A 17,223-nucleotide genomic window follows, 5' to 3' on the forward strand; every position below is an offset into this window, starting at 1 on the left:
CACCGATTCAGAGCATTTATTTGTTTGCATTTTTGTGTGTCCTGGCAGAGCACATACCCCAGATCCTGAGATTTTAGTTTATACTTCTAAGTCTACTAGGAAAAGCAAGACGCTTAAGCCGCGTTTTGAGACGCTGGAGAGATTCCCGCAACCAGCATGATGTGAATCAACATCCTTTCGATTTAACGATGTATTCCTCACTGATGCTTGAGGGCTCCTGGCCGAAAGATGACAATGAGTCCTGGCAGTACTGACATCGCAGCGTACACGAGCTTCTGTAAATAAATAGTAGTCTAGTCACCGATTCAGAGCATCTGTTTGTTTGCATTTTTGTGTGTCCTGGCAGAGCACATACCCCAGACCCTGGGATTTTAGTTTATACTTTTGCTAAGTCCACTGGGGAATAATACATTTTGTCAGTATGCCTTTGTAGCTTTATTGTGTAACCATGCACGGCTAGTGCCAGCAGTGCGACTCTGTAGTAGTAAAAACACAGTAATGTATTTGCCAATATTCATGTGAATTGCTGCTATACTTTCAAACAAATGCTCCCGTGTGCTTACAACAGACCGGTATATAATAGACTGTGTGTTGGAGATGTCTGTGCTAGTACTTCAAATGTTTTTCTGGTGCAATATTTTTCTCTTTAAACATATTTACAAACCTCTCACAGCTGGGTACGAGTGGTGGCCCTGACTTTCATTTGTATTGTGTTTCAATATTCATCTAAATTTCCATACAAGAGTTTGTGTATTGTGCCTCCACAGGAATGTCGGTATTGTGACACTTTACAATAAAAACTTCTACAGAAACATGCATGTCATTCATGCTCTGGATTATCAACACTCCTCGGCAGTAATGCTGTGCTAGATATTTAGTTTATTTTCACAGTTTAGTGTCAATATGACTGTCGTACAATTACTGTACCTTGAAAGATGCACGACATTTCTTTCATTTGCAGTAATTGACATGGCTTTTGAGAAGCCTCCACTCTCAGCTCACGTGCAGGTACCAACATGTGTGAATTTAAAATGAACCACAGAAAATCGTATATTTTTAAAATGTATTTGTATTTACCATCCATCACATCACGTGCCGACTTATTATACAAAAAACACCATGCCAGCGCCACTACAGCTGCTGCTATGCTGCATTCCCCATAAGCCAACGTGTATGCGCCATTATCACCTGCAGCTTAAACATTGAAGAAAAGGTTGGCTTAGCCACTGAGAGGACGACCTAAGTTCTCTTTTGGAACCATTACAACTAAGCATGTATGGTAGACAAACATTCAGTGATGTCAGCCTCAGCCCAGCATATTCAAAAGGCTGCTTTTTCGCCCAACAAATTTATCAAAATGAGCATTCAAACCAACTTTGTGTCTGGATTACTTGGCTCATTAATAATGGGTGGCTGAAGGTTCGCAAGAATGCAGCACATACGCATTATGTCACTCATGTTGGGAATCAGATCAATAGGCACCCTTGAATTCACTATGCCAAACATTTTCAGTCTCTGTATAGCTCTTTCAATGTGTATATGCACTTGTGCGACATCATAGGTTTGCTCCAGCTCTTCATGGGTGAATTGAACATTTCCTTTCGAAAATGGCGGTAGCACAATAATTCCCTTCTGGTTTTCAGTGGGTGCTTTAATTCCAGGGAAACCCTTGTCCGCTAAAATAACATCTCCTGGTTCTATGCGATCAAGAAATCCTGACTCCAGCGTAATGTGAGTGGCTGAGGTGCGGCCACTCACAAAGGTGACTGTTCTATTTGGCAATATACCTATCAAAAACTTCAACGTGTAGCCACCTTTGTAATGCGAAAACAGGGCACGTTTCTGTTCTGTGGTGGGTGGTTATTCTGTGCGAAGCTCTGTGCAATCAATTATGTAGCGGCAGCGTGGGAAGTGCAGCTTAAAACATGTGGGCCATCGTGGCTTGTACTGCTCCAAGCGATGGCTCCGGTATCCATTTCTGCATTGCATTTAACAGATTAGTTAATACAAAGTAGAATATGCGGCTAACTGTCGTGCGATGAAGGCCAAAAGCACTGCAATGCTGGCGAATGAAACGCCCAGCTTCATCTTCATCAGGAATATGGACAACTTCTGGGAAATCGGCACGTCCACTTCTCTCACAACAATGGATGAAAGCACAGACAAGAACAGGGAAAGACGTTTGCGCTAACACCGCACAGTTCACGAAAAGCATCCTTTTTCTGGATCAGATAATTGTAGCCAAGAAATGCACAGCTGCGCTCGTTCGGTCCGAGAGCTGTCGATCTCACAGAGGCACTTGCTTGTACACCTTTCTCAACAATGTTGGTATGGCAAACTTGTGTAGATGCGGCGCCTTCTGCTGTCACAGAGAGGAACAGAGTGCAAACACCTCCGTTAAAATCTGCATCTGTCTGGGTCATCTGAAAAGTATTGTAGAAAAGCATCTCGTCAAGCTTTGTTTTAAGTGCTTGGGAAGAACTTGAACGCACTGAAATGTTGCGTTAATCTCAAGAAAAAGAATATTGTCTTGGTTGACAGGAACAATTGAGTAATAAGGTATTAGTTAAATGGAGTCGCGATCGAATACATGTTCCCTGCCATTAGGACCACTTATGATCATTGGTGCATGAAATGAAATGCCTCGAAACACTGCTTGAATCCAGACACAACACAGTGCTTCCATCAAACAACTGGGGTGTGGCCTGAGGGTGGTACATCAGGGCAAGTGTCACTTCCAAATAATATTTTTTTCTGTTTACTATGGGACACCGAGCACGAGAGGTAAACACCTGTCTACCCAGCACCTATTCCGTGTCAAGGGCGTGCCTCGTCCAAAATTTCTGGCTAGGCCACTGACGCAAACGAAACACGCCTGAAGGCTAGTCTCTCGTGATAATAACAAACATATAACGCTTCTGCTCACCACGGATGCGGATGTGCCCGTTTCTTCCGGTGATGCAATGATTTCGTCGGCGAAGTCAGTCGAGGAGTTCTCAAAGGAATTCGCAGTCGCCGTGATCGCGCTCTTGGATGTCGGCGCTTGAAGCACTGCGCGACGTCGCTGAACTCTATAAAAAACAGCTGTAAGCACGCTTAATGAATACTGCAATACATTTTCATTTTTCATGGAGGCGCAACAATTTCTTTGAACTATCGGTTCAGCCGCGCTTCAAAGTCGTAAAGAACTGTAGCATCGCAGCAATTTTTTTCACAGCCGACTCTAACCACTTCACGGGTAACCTTTCTACTAATAACACTCACCTCTTATATCTGTCGAGCTTTGATGCCGGTAGTACTGCATCACTTCTTCTGTAACACGGCAAAAACACGGTTGGCACATAGGCGGGATGGCCGGCAATCGTGCTCGCTTTGTTACCGACAAAGTGAGCACTGCAGATGACTGCCTTGCGTTGCACTGGTTGCCACAAATCTCCATTCGTGCTAAAAACAATAAAAGAAAACAAGGGAACCAACAATGTGTTAATATTACCTTGAGAGAAAGCGATATAAACCGCGCGAAGACAGGACGGGCTTGCTTACCGGGTGCGCCGAACGGCAGCGATCCAACGTTGTCGCCGATCAGCCTCGTAAGATTAATAATAATAATAATATTTGGGGTTTTACGTGCCAAAACCACTTTCTGATTATGAGGCACGCCGTAGTGGAGGACTCCGGAAATTTTGACCACCTGGGGTTCTTTAACGTGCGCCTAAATCTAAGCACACGGGTGTTTTCGCATTTCGCCCCCATCGAAATGCGGCCGCCGTGGCCGGGATTCGATCCCGCGACCTCGTGCTCAGCAGCCCAACACCAAAGCCACTGAGCAACCACGGCGGGTGTCGTAAGGTTTCCAAGGAAAATGATAAAACTGCACCTTCGGCAGTTTCCCTGCCGTGTTCTTGTAACTGTTATGACATCCGCACACGCAACAGTAGATAGAGGTCGACTGTTTTCGCCGCGTATACACGCTTGCGTTGCTAGGGGCCATCGTCCACCTGCTGCGGCTAGGCGCGGCTGTGCGGATGGAACAGGGACATTTCGCCAGCCGCCACCGCAGTGGCGCTGCAGGTCTGATTTGAAATAGCAGCGCTCGAGTCGAGGCCTATACCTGCAAGCATCGAGACGTATTACGATTGATCATTTGGTAAATAATTTTAGCATCACAGGATCAAACATTATCATATGTGGGGACTTCAACGCACGCAACGTAACATGGGGAAGTAATCACTGTGATGCCCGTGGGAATATCGTTCATTACATCGCGGAAAGATGCAATCTTTCAGTATTGAATGATGGATCTGTCACATTTATGCGGGCATATCGCTACGCCAGTTGCATAGACGTGACACTGTGCTCTAATGATCTTGTTACCGATGCTGGGTGGACAACAGAAGCAGAAACACGTGGAAGCGATAATTTCCCAATTCTTATATCACCTCCGCGTTTAAAAAGTATTGCGAAACGAAGATACGTGAATATAACAAACCGGCAGCTCTTTCCTTAACAATTGTCCAGTCGAGTGGATTGTGAAGCTGACGTAGAAAAACTAACATCAGCGATACAGGCAACAATGAATATGTGTACAAAAGAAGTGCCCATTCCTGACGAGCACACATCACTTGATGGAGAATATGAATATTTGAGGGTTGTAAGAAGTGCAGAAAGAGCTTATCGCCGGCGTGGAAATATAGAAGCATATAGAAATTCGCAGCAAATCCACTCAGCCATGCGGAAACGACTGCAAAAATTAGGGGGAAAAGATGGCATGAGTTTTGCAATACGTTGTCGCCCCTGACACCAGTTCCACGAGTGTGGATGACTATTCGTGCATTAAGCGGCCCTCTTGTTCAAACACAACCATTTCGTGCTCTCGCAATAGCCAAGGATACTTCAGAATTAGTGATTTCTGAGGAATTCTGCAAAGTTATAACAAGAACAAGCGTATCTGTTACTAGTGCTGAGTTTCAATGTTCGGTTGAAATGGCAGAACAAAAAGTTCTTGCGTGTTTTCAGTCACAGCATGTACAATTACACTACGAATTCTCTATGATGGAGCTAAGATGTGCGCTTGTGTCTTGTAAGACAAAGACTGCTGCAGGTCCAGATTTCATTGCATATGGTATGTTGCAAAACATGGGACCTAAAGGTCGATTGGCACTTTTGGACTTCCTCAATGATTTGTGGAAGAAGGAGCGTGTCCCTGACTCTTGGAAAATGGCAAGCGTGATACCTATATTGAAGGCTGGTAAAATACTTCTTTCTCTTGAATCTTTTCGTCCTGTGAGTCTGACGAGCTGTTTGTGCAAGGTCATGGAGAAAATGATTGACACTAGGCTGCAATGGTGGTGTGATCATACAGAAGCACTTCCCGATCACATGACAGGATTTCGAAGGCGGCGATGCACCATGGATGCAATTTGGATATCGTTACGTATGTTGAACACGAACTAGCCGGGGGAAATGTCACAATAGCGGTTTATTTAGACATTAAACAAGCCTTCGACACAGTCAGCCATGCTCATATTCTATGTAGCCTGCTAGAACTGAGAGTTTCTGGAAGGGCACTACGGTGGATATCCAACTTCTTGAACGGCAGGTGAATAGTTATTCAAGCAAGTGAAGGAAAAAGTTCCTCTCGTAATATTATTCAAGGAGTCCCACAAGGAAGTGTCTTAAGTCCGTTTCAATTTAATTGTGTGATGGCGGATTTACCGCGGAGATTTCCATCTGCACTACACTACTCTATATATGCGGGTGATGTTTGCATTTGGGCATCTTGTTCAAGTACCAGCCTTGTTCATCAACTTTGCAGGAAGGCCTAAACATTGTGGACAAATTCTTAAAGGAAAGAGGAATGGAACTGTCTTACAGTAAGACGGCTGTGTTGCCTTTAACCAGACGACACCTAAAGGATTTTCAGCTGTGCTTTGAGGGACAACCTTTAGACACAGTGAAACAACACAAATTTCTGGGGGTTATACTAGGGAGGCAACTTTCTTGGGATTATCAGGTTAAAACCCTCGAAGAACAAATAAACTCATTGATAAATGTTCTTCGCCGCATAGCAGGCACGACTAGGGGAGGGTCGGTTTCATCCTTACTAAAAGTACATTATGCACTTATAAAGCAAAAGATGGCATATTCTTCACCTGTTCTTAATGAAATCTCTCGTTCATCTGAAGAGAGACTTCCTCGATTAATAGCTAGGAGCCTTAGAGTATGCTTAGGCGTTCCTCGAGCAACCTCAAGTTCCATAGTAATTGCAGGGGCACGTCATCCATTTCCTGTTATGCGGACGGTTGAAACCTGTCAACACTACTTTCGCGTTTCAGTGCAGCACAATAGGTACCCACTAGCATGTGCACTAATTGAGAGAGACAGCACGAACATCAATTCAGTGAGTCAGGTGCACAAAGAACTACTACCACATCACAAATTTTGGTTCTCAGATATCTCTTGCCCTCCATGGCGACTCGTGGCTCCAAAAATTGAACTTTCAGTTAAGGGAATTATTCGGGGCAAACGAGATATGTTTATGCCAGCAGCACAACAACTGGCGTTATACCAAATATATGTTCGATACCCTGGCTATATTCAAGCGTTCTTGCCAAACAAATTCTTCTACAGCTGCCTTTGTCATTCCAGAATGGAACCAAATACAAACATTTAAACTATATCACGCGACGTCATCAACAACAGCAGAGTTTTTTGCAATATTCTCTTTGCTACGCTACATAAATTCAATGCAAAAAGGGGAACAATGCGTCATTGTTTGTGACTCGTAGGCAGCATTGTTTTCACTTCACAGTGACATAAGCAGTTCACAAAAAATGGCGTTAGTTAACGAGATACTTATGGAACTCACAAAATCAAGTGAAGAAAATCACACAGTAAAGATCCAATGGATACCTGGCCACTGCAATATCCCTGGGAATGTTGCAGCAGATAAGGCAGCTGGATAAGCGCATGTTAAAGGGCCCCTGAAACGGTTCGGACAAATTTTGTAGACGCGTAGGGTACAGCTTAAGTAGAACATTCGCACCACAATTTAAGTCAAGCGCTACGTATTAATGGAGCTACAAGCGATTAGAAGCTACCCTCCTCCCTAGCCATGCTTTTCCTCCTCAACTCGTTCGCCGAGCGAGTGGGGCTAAGCTCCGCCTTCACTGGTTCAACGTCACGATGCGACGTCACATCGTCCACTTCCGGTTGTTTTGGAGCCCGCCCCCGCCCGCGCCAGACCGCTCCGCTAGCCGCTTGGCCGTCGACCCCAAGCGAGAGCTATCGAAGCAGCGTGCGTTGCGAGCATTCTGTCGTAGCGCCGAACGTGTCTTGTATTCCGGTAATCACAGGTAAGCTGGTCATTTCGGCAAATGACTGTAGGCATGTAGGCATAAACTCAAGCTGATGAAGGAACTTTAGCGTAGACGTACGTGAGCGGCCTGATCGGTCTGCACGGTCCATACACTTGTTGGTGCAGCGTTTAACCAGCCCAAAAAAAGCGCTAATATTGCTCTAACCAAGTGTAAAACATTTTAAACATTTATAAAAACAACGTGTTCATGATTACACTCCTGCGAAAAATACACACCAGCAGCAAAGAAGAATACAATTCGTTGCTGCTACTGTGTATGGTTGAGCTCTGTGCCACCAGGTGGCTGCACCGTGCAGACCATTCGCATTTGCCCTTCTGCTCATCTCATGGCTCATCCCGTTACGGCAAAGTCAAGCGGCCAGACTCTGTCCCCTTGCGCTTGCGTTTTCCCTAATACCGGACTCGGGAAACGCTATTGCGTTAGTAATCTTCCGGTGTAAAGTGACGGCCACAAACGCGCAAATCCTGGCGCTGATCGGATAGCGGCAGTCCGATGCCCAGCAGCCAGTTCGCTCGTACGCTGCCTTGCAGAGGGACACGATGTCGCAGCTTGACATATTGCCACTCGCTACGTTTGCAGTCCACAAGGCAACAAAGTCGAATCATAGTGCTCGCGAAAAGACTGAGACCGACTCTGACCGCGGAGCTCTCTTCAAAATGGAGTACGTTGTAACACAAGCAGACGACACATGCTGTGTGCTGTGGTTAAGTGTACTGAAAAATTATTCTTGTGTATTCTCTTTATGTTACTTTCTCTTCATAAAAACAAATTAACTAACATTCCAACTATTACGAAGATCATTTGTTTACCATAAAGTTGGAAAAATTATCGATCACGCGCCCTTGTCAGCCAATCGGATAGCTCGCCCCACTGACGTCGTATGGGTGATTTCGGTCATATGGGTAGGGGCGGCTTAAAATTCCGCCGAGCAGTGCGCTGCGATCGGCAGCGATGTGCATATTTAAAACCTTATAATAAATTACACGCTTTACGCGGAGCACTTAGATGTGTCAATTAATGATCAGAAGGACCTACTCTAACGACTCAATACGTTTGTAGAAAATCGTCAAAAGCGTTTCAGGGTCCCTTTAATAACGCCACACATGGTGTCCTCTAGCACAAGGCGAATTGCGCCGCATACTAAAACAGATATCAGCCCGTGGTTGCAAAGTGACATGATTTGATCAGAACACGAAACCTTCCGATTTATTTCACATTGACTCATCACTTCAATTTCAAGTTCCATCCACACTAAATACAACCAGAGCCTTTGAAACGCTGATTCACCGTCTGCATCTCGGTACCGCGTACGCAAAACCCTTTCTACATAAAATTTCGAGAGCTGATACTGCGGAATGCACTTGTGGCCACGCTGATGAAGATGTACAGCATATTCTGCTAGAATGCTCGCGACACGACAAACACAGACAACGCTTAGCACTTGATTTAGTGGCCTTAGATCGCAGGCCCTTCAGCCTCAGGAAGATCTTAGGTCTTTGGCCAACATACTCATTGCAAAGACGAGCATTGCTGGCCCTTCGAAGATTTCTAGAAGTGAGCAATATTCTCGGAAAATATTGAATAGAGTGTTTAAATGTGATATCGCATTCTATGTTATTCTTTTACCCGACTTTGGCCAATCCAATGCCTAGTTTTTTGTAACTTCATAAGACTTTAATCCGCGATTTCTTATGTGCCCTTATTTTAATTTAGCTAAGTGGACGGACTTTGTGTTTACTTATGTGCGCATATGGTGACTGGACTCTGTGTTGCTGTGTTGCTGAGTTGACTTTTGTTTTAGCGTGGCATTAGTCTACTTATGTAACCGGAATTAGTGTTGCTATGATATCACCATTTTTGTCACGCTTTATTCATTTTTTTATCTTTATGTGAAAAGAAGTAGCCGGCGCCAATTAAGGGCGACATCTCCTACATATCATATAATAATAATAATAATAATAATAATAATAATAATAATAATAATAATAATAATAATAATAATAATAATAATAATAATTAAAAATAACTTTGCCGTGAATGCACCCAGAAATTAAAACATTAATGTAAGACTAATATATAACCCACGCACAGGGATGACAAGCGAGAAATCTTGGGAAGAAAAAGGACGTAAACAAATTACGAACGTACGATATTATACCTTGTTTTGTATATAACAATGTACAGAAAGCGACTATAAAAAATGATCACGCTGTGGGATCACTAAGTGCACAGCCGGAAATACCTCGTAGAAGAATAAAATTTACCTGAAAGGATTACAAAAGTATTGAAATAAAAGGACAGCTATAAAAACTGTTGCTGTTTACTTCATGTACCAATTCTTCGCTGACGCTGTGCCGCATATACGCCAAGATTGCCTCGTAGGCTTGCCACAAATTGTCTCCTTAAATTCTAGTTGAAAACCACAAATAACACGATGACTAACCTAACTACGATAGCACTGCTGAAAATCCAGCTCACCTCATCGTTCGTGAAAACAGCAGGTCGAGCGAGCGCTGAGCAGCAACAGTATGAACCGACCCAACTCGGTAGTCGGCGTCAATGTCGCTGGCTGCGTGCGAAACCGCGCCACCGTAACGCCGTGGCCTCGTAGAACCCGCAGTACTATACTTGCAGGGTCTGGCCACGCATAGACCTTGGTCACAAGGGCGAAATGGAAAGCTTACGCTACTCGAATGGCCCCGATGCTTCGTGCGTCGCAGCGAGGCTTCCCAAACCTCCTCCAGTGTGCCGCAGAAGCGCGAAGAATGGAGAAGCAAAGGAGAAACAGGGAAGGGGATGGAAGCGTGTCGCGAGGGGGCGCTTTGGTGCCGCAACCCAACCTGTCGTTTAATGCTCTGTCTTTCTTCGTCCAAGTATGCCAGACACGAGGACGAAGAAAGATAGAGCATTAAACGACAGGTTAAAAATGCGGAAGGTAAAAATTGGATAAATTCAATGGAAAAGAAGCATAGTGTGGAACTATATCGATACTGGAAACAGGAGATCAGGAAGGAAGCGTTTTATGATAACTCAAGAGGCAGTGCCCTACTCTTTGAAGCTAGATCATGATGTCTTAGAACGCGGAGCTATAAAAAGAAATTTAACGAAGAAGAAGACACATGTACTGTGTGTGGTAAATATGTAGAAACAATGGAACACCTCATACTAAAATGTGATGGTATCAATCCCGATGTCGATGCGGCCAGAGTTACCCTTCCTGAGGCCCTAGGGTTCAGAGATAACGATAGTCATGTAAATAAATATGCGGTGGAAATTAGCAAAAGGCGATTGGAGGATTGGTGGCTCAAAAGCAGAGAGGTGACATAAGGTTAAAAGGGTAAGAAGACGTATTTAAAGAAAATCGAGAAATTCAATAACACACAACACAGATAAAAATAAAAGGCAAAATAAAAATCTGAGCATGGTGGCAACTGCCATCGCCCCGTTTCAAAGGGGACGCTCCTACCTTCCATCCATCCATCCACCGCCCCGTTGCAAAAGGGACGCTCATAACATCAATGCATCCATCCGTCCATGAGCGGCGGCTATTTCAGTGAAGATTTTCGCTATTGGGGGCGAGGACTTACGGAGTCGCCATCTGTCGGAAGCGCCTCCCTTGCGTAGTATGAGGGAGGTGGTGGTGATAAACTTTAATAAATATTGAGCCGTATCTTAAGCTATTCCTGGGTTGGCCCTTGGTCTCGTGAAGTGGCCAGCAGTCGGTGACGTCCGGCGACTTCCGAAGCCCAGCACACCGCCTGCTTTTGGACAGCTGGGTCGGAGCTGGACACCGCGACCACCCATCGCTCGAGGTCAGTGAGTTGCCATTCTAATGGCGGCTGGAACTCAGAGCATCTGTACAGTATGTGATGGAAATCACCTCTTGGGGCTCCGCATAAGGTACACTCTGGAGAGAACAGCCCTGGGTGCATTAGTGCTAGAAGGGCGGAGGAGAGAAAAGTGCGTGATTGTAGCTGGCGCCACGTCACCTGTTCTAATTTAATGAGTGATTTGTCAGGCGGAGGATAGTGGAGTCGTTGCTCTCTGTAGTGGAGTGAAATTTCGTGGTATGTGACCATTTGGTCACGGGCGCTTCCTGGCTCGGCGGCTTGCCCTGCTCGGTTGACGTACGCTCGAGCGGTGGCATGGGCGGCTTCGTTGCCTGGATGGCCCGCGTGCGCGGGCACCCATATGAGTTGAATTGGCCTAGTGGGGGGCTGAGAGGAGTTGAGAATTTTATGGGCGACGGCATGCGTCCGTCCTTTTGCAAAGTTTCTGATCGCGGTTTTTGAGTCACTGAATACGAGTGTGGCAGTGGTTGAGGACATCGCAAGGGCAATTGCAGCTTCTTCGGCTTCTAGCGAGGTGTGCGTTAGGACCGATACAGCTGCTAGAGGTGAAAGATTGTTACCGATTGCGCAAATGGCAAAGGCTGGCTGAGTGGTGTATGCCGCGGAATCTACGTAGACAGCCTCCGTGTGCTGGTTGTAACGTTTGTGTAGTGCCTGGGCTCTTGCTGCACGTCGAGCTTGGTGGTGGACTGGGTGCATGTTTTTTGAGAGTGCATGCACTGTTAGAAGCTTTTGGGTGGCCCCGGGGGTGGGGTATGTAGGTCGGAGAGTGTTGGTTGGGTTAAGACCTAGGTTCTTTATAATGCTGCGGTCTGTAGGGGTGGAGGAGAGACGTTCAAGTTGTGCCGTCCGGTGAGCTTCGGTAAGCTCGGCTAGTGTGTCATGTATTCCCATGAGTAAAAGCCGCTCGTTGGAGGTGTGTCGAGGGAGGTTGAGGGCGGTCTTGTATGCCTGGCGAATCAGGGCGTTGATTTTCTCTTCTTCTGCTCTCGTGAGGAAGAGATATGGGGGAGAGTATCCTATGCGGCTGACGACGAATGCTTGAACTAGGCGACGGAGGTCATGTTCTCTCATGCCCCCGTGTCGGTTGGCAATTCGTCGTATGAGCCGCATTGTCTGATGGACGGTGTTTGTGAGTTTGGTTATCGTGGCGGTGTTCTTGCCGTTGCTCTGGAGTAGGATGCCTAGGATTCGGACCTTTCCCACTTCTGGGATGGGAGTGCCGTCCAACGTGAGTTTTATTGGAGGTGGGGGGCCTAGGTCCGTCCTACATGTAGGTGGTCGAAGAATGAGTAACTCGGATTTGGTAGCGGAGCATGCCAGGCCGACGGTTGCAGCATGCGCTGCCACCAGGCCGGCACCGGACTGCAATGTTTCTTCTATGGCTCCGGCATTTCCTGTGGTTGTCCATAGTGTAATGTCGTCGGCATAGAAGGAGTGCGAGAGATTAGGTACTGCGTTTAACGCCTTGGCCATGGGAATGAGTGTTATGTTGAAGAACAGCGGCGAGAGGACTGACCCTTGCGGGGTGCCTCTGCTGCCGAGTGCGAAGGTTGGGGAGGAGAGATCCGAAGCTAATTTCTGCTGTGCGGTGTCTTAGGAAAGCTGAAATGTATTTGAAAGTGCGCGGGCCGGTTCCTAGTGCCGAGAGCGCTTCTAGGACGGCGGAGTGGTTGACGTTGTCAAAGACTTTGGTTAGGTCCAAAGCTAGTATTGCTCGCGTGCGTTTTGCATTTCGGGGGTGGAGGGCCTCTTCTGAAATCCGAAGCATAACGTCCCGTGTGGACAGGTTACTGCGGAAGCCAATCATCGTGTGGGAAAGTAGGTCTTGATCGTCCATATGGTTCTGTAGGCGTTCCAGGACCACATGTTCGAACAGTTTGCCTAGACAGGATGTGAGGGAGATTGGGAGTAGGTTTTTTAGATCTAAGGGTTTGCCTGGTTTCGGAATAAATGTTATGCGGGCGTGCGTCCATTGGGCTGGTAGCGCTCCATCTTGCCAGTACCTGTTGAAGAGGTCTGTTATAGGCTGTATGGAGCGCTCGTCCAGATTCCTGAGCATCTTGTTGTTGAGTTTGTCTGCCCCCGGGGTCGAAATGGTGCGTAGTTTCTGTATGGCAGCTTTAACTTCCCATTTGGAAATGTCCTCATCTAGTGTAGGATTGGGGCCGCGGGTGTAAGTAGTGAGTGGGGTAGGTGGAGTTGTGGTAAGGTAATGTGCTTTAAGAGCGTCTAACAAGACGTCATCCTGCAGAGGGAGCTTGTGCAGAATGCGGTTGACATTTTTCCTTTGCGCTGCTTTTGTGCCTCCTGGTTCGAGCAAGCAACGAAGAAATGTCCACGTGTCTCTGAGGCCGAGGTTGCCGCTCATACGATCGCACAGCTGGCCCCATTGCTGGTGTGCCAGTTGGCTTGCATGTGCTTCGATCTCCTTTACGAGAGCGGCTATGCGCCGCTGAAGTGGCCGATTGTGTTTGTGAGCGAGCCACCTTTTTTGAAGGCTGGCATGCGCTTCCCAAAGATATAGTAAGCGACTATCTGCCGTCTATGCATTTGGGGTGTTAGGGATTGTGGATGTGGTCCCAGCCACGTCCTTTGTGAGGGTTTGTGTCCAGGTGTCCAGATCTGTGATGGTGACTGGGACGTCTCTTCGGATCTGACGGAACTTGTCCCAGTCCACCACCTCCAGGCGTCGTTTTCTGACCTGAGTCAAGGTTGTGAGGTTGAGATCGGTGCTGAGTATATAGTGATCACTACCGAACGGGTGCTGCGTGTTGGTTCAATGACTGTTGGGGAGGTGTTTTGAGAGGATTAGGTCCGGGCTGGTGTTGTGTTGAATACTTGTTCCGATCCTTGTGGGTTGATCTATGTCGTTGAGCAGGGATAGGCCTTCGTTCTGGATGAAAGTCCAAAGCGAGGTGCCTTTAGGACAGTTTTTACGGTAGCCCCAACTGGTGTGGTTGGCGTTAAAGTCTCCTATTATCAGAATGGGGTGGTCCGCACTGATCGTGAGTGCCTTGCGCATTGCTGCAATGAGAGGTGCCGGAGGGCCTTTTGGCGGGCTATATATGTTTAGTATGAAGAGGCTGCTGCCCTTGCGTGTGCGGGGTAAGAGTTCTTCTACTAGGAGGACGTCTATGTCATCAAGCTCTAAAGCGTGCTCAATTGCGGTAAAGTTACGGTGAACCAGTGTCGCTACTCGCGTTCGTGGCAGCACGCTGGTTGACTCATGAACTGTATGGTTTCGAAGCTTGACATTACAGAGAGTTTCTTGCAATGCTATAACGGTAGGTATCTCGTCTGCTGAGAGGTTTTGGAGGTGAAGTTGCAGGTTGTTGCGCTTCGCTCGGAAGCTCCTGCAATTCCACTGCAACACTCGAATGCAGCTACGTTGTGCAGCCATGTTGGGGGGCCACTGACGGGTCTATGAGATTTGGGCCGTGTGGCTGGGTGATGAATGTTCCTTGTATGTGGGGATGAATTTGAGCCATAGAGGCCGCATGTGCGCCTTGACGTCGCTCGAGGGCAGTCATCCGGTCTGCAATGTTTGTCATCCATTCTGCAGTATCAGTGCGTAAGGTGTTCATGTTTTGTTCGAGACTTTGAATTATCGAGGTTAGCTGAGTGAGCGTAGCTGTGTCTACAGAGTTGGGGGGGGGGGAGGGTCATATTCAGCTTGCGCCTAACTGGGGGGTTGCGAGTAGGTGACGCAGCGCGTGAGGAGGAGGTGGAGGCAGGGGAAGGAGTGAGTTGCTTAGGTGTGATAGTTTGTACTGGGTTGGGGGGGACAGAATTCTTTTCTTTCTTTCTTTCTTTCTTTATTGATTTATTTAAGACAATGAACAGATTGTCTTAGGGGACACGGCTAAAGGCAAACATTTGCCTGACTAGGCCGTGCCACCCGTACATTGGCTGTTCTCTCCTGAGAAGTAGTTGTAATTGTTGGCGGAGCTCTGCAATTTCTAAACTCTGCTGTCTGAGTTGTGCTCTAAGCTCTTCATTCTCTTAAGCGAGCGAAGGAGGTCCCGGCTTCCAGCTCACCTGTTTATCCATAGGCTCACCTGTTTATCCTAGGCTATCCATAGGCTGGGGTAGTGGCGGGAAGGAGCCGGATCGGCTCCTGTGCTGGCTTTTCCGTGAGACGGACCTGGAACCGGTTCTGGAGTTGTTCCGAAGCCGGCTGCGTGATGACCGGAACTGGTGAGCCGTGCTCTCGGTGGATGAAGACCCGGCGGGATTGTCTGTGGTGGTTGCAGCATTGGTGTTGGATTTCGGGTTGCCAGCCCGGTCGAACCGGACTTTGCATTTTTGGACCCCGTGAAGTGGGAGCCACCGCACAGGATACATTTGGAGTCACACGTGGGAGTTGAAGTTGCCGGATGTGTGTCGCCGCATCTGTGACATCGGTTGCTGACAGCTTGCGGGCAGACGTCCGATCGGTGGCCCGGTCTCCAGCAGTTAAAACAGGCCTCTACCTTGGCTTTGAAGGGGTGGCAGTTATAGACGGCTCCGTAGAAGTTGAGCTGTTTGGGAACCTCCTTGGTTTTGACGAAGGTGATCAGGATTGATTTAGTGCGGCCCAAAGGGCGCGCGTCTGCTATTGTGTAGGATCGGCTAGGGTTTAGTGCGACGAGGTCGTTGAATATGTCTTCTTGGGTTTGGTTGTAGATTGCGTTGTAGAGAATTCCACGTACGGCATCGTCGGGCGCGGCGATGTAAGCCTTTAACGGGAATTGCTTGTCGTTGAGTTGGAGCGTCTGCAGCTGCACGTAGTTTTTGGCACGCACCTCGGCGGGGGTGCTGATTGTGAATGAGTTATTGTGCGGGTTAACTCTGAGTCGGTCGTGCTGCCGGGCGTCATGGTAGTTGAGCTTCACAGCCGCGCACACAATAGGCAGCAGCGCGCCGCCGTTACATTGTCGAAGAACCAAACCGCCACCAGGTCGGAAAATTACTTTCAGATCCGTAGCCGGGAATTTTGGTAGTGGAGCATGACGTTTAAGTTTTGTAGAAATAGTCTTGCCTTGATTGGGCAACGCCGACGTGGCCGGACCGGCGGGTGGGTGAGCTTGGGAAGCCTTCAGAGCCGGATTCGAAGTGGCTAGGGTGGGGAAGACCACATTGCGGGCTTGGATTGCTCTAGACCAGCGCGGGTCGTTAGCGAAGTCTAAGTCTTCGGGGCTGATTTCGTCGCCTTCTACGTTGTAAACCATCGTTGCCGAGGCCAATACGCAGGCGATGCGAGTCTAGACGCACCGGTGGCCGCGGCGGCGGGGGCCCTTGTTGTGCTAGGTACAACGCGAGGCCTAGCGTTCCGCGCCTGGCTCGGAGCGGTAGAGTCCTTTTTGGGCAAAAATGATCGGAATTGCACAGAAAATGGTGGGAACGGGTGCCGAACACCTTCACTGACCGATTGTGTGTGGTATCAGTCCATTTCACGTCGAAAATCCGCCGTCCCGAGTGAAAATCCACGGAGCCGAGGTGAGGTGCGTCCGCTCGCTCCGCCGGCCACCTGGCGGTCTCTAGTATGAGGGATAACGCGGGGTGCTCCTCATGGGTTTGGCTTACGGCGCTCAGTAAAAACAGCACCTGGAGATTTCTGTAAGTACTCTCAAAACGCGGGAAGTTTTCTACTGCCAACATAATAATCTTGGGCAAACTAGAAGCATAGAGTCGTTTACAGACGCTGTCTCTTTACCGAATATGTAGTGAACGCCACAGCGCGCCGTCGCCGCAATGGAGTCTCCCGAACCAGATTCTTGCGTGAAAGGTAGGCAAACGCTGACAGCAAACTATGTGAAATATGTTCTTATAGCGGGCTGTCTGTAAACCCCGAATGGAGCATAACAGAATAAAGCCTCAATGCAGCGATCGCACGAGTTCGCAGCAACCGACTGCGCATCTGCATGCACGTCCGCGCACAATGTTTCGCTTTCGCTGCAAGCGCAGTTTTCGCACCGTGCCGTGAGCTTTAAGGCGCAGAATATGAACAT

At 47.7% G+C, this 17,223-nt stretch overlaps 1 protein-coding gene across 1 annotated transcript; it reads right to left on the minus strand.

Moving 5' to 3' along the window:
* Nucleotides 1-537: 537 nt before the first annotated feature.
* On the minus strand, nucleotides 538-3,592 carry LOC142587357 (uncharacterized). The gene is made up of 4 exons (XM_075698298.1): nucleotides 3,544-3,592; nucleotides 3,265-3,444; nucleotides 2,927-3,084; nucleotides 538-2,423 (listed from the first exon to the last, which is right to left on the minus strand). Exons 2-4 carry the CDS (start codon nucleotides 3,437-3,439, stop codon nucleotides 2,139-2,141), a joined length of 618 nt encoding a protein of 205 aa, XP_075554413.1. The 5' UTR covers nucleotides 3,440-3,444; nucleotides 3,544-3,592; the 3' UTR covers nucleotides 538-2,138.
* Between the last annotated feature and the right edge of the window lie 13,631 nt (nucleotides 3,593-17,223).

The sequence above is a fragment of the Dermacentor variabilis genome, chromosome 1, assembly GCF_050947875.1.
Source record: "Dermacentor variabilis isolate Ectoservices chromosome 1, ASM5094787v1, whole genome shotgun sequence".
NCBI lineage: Eukaryota > Metazoa > Arthropoda > Arachnida > Ixodida > Ixodidae > Dermacentor > Dermacentor variabilis.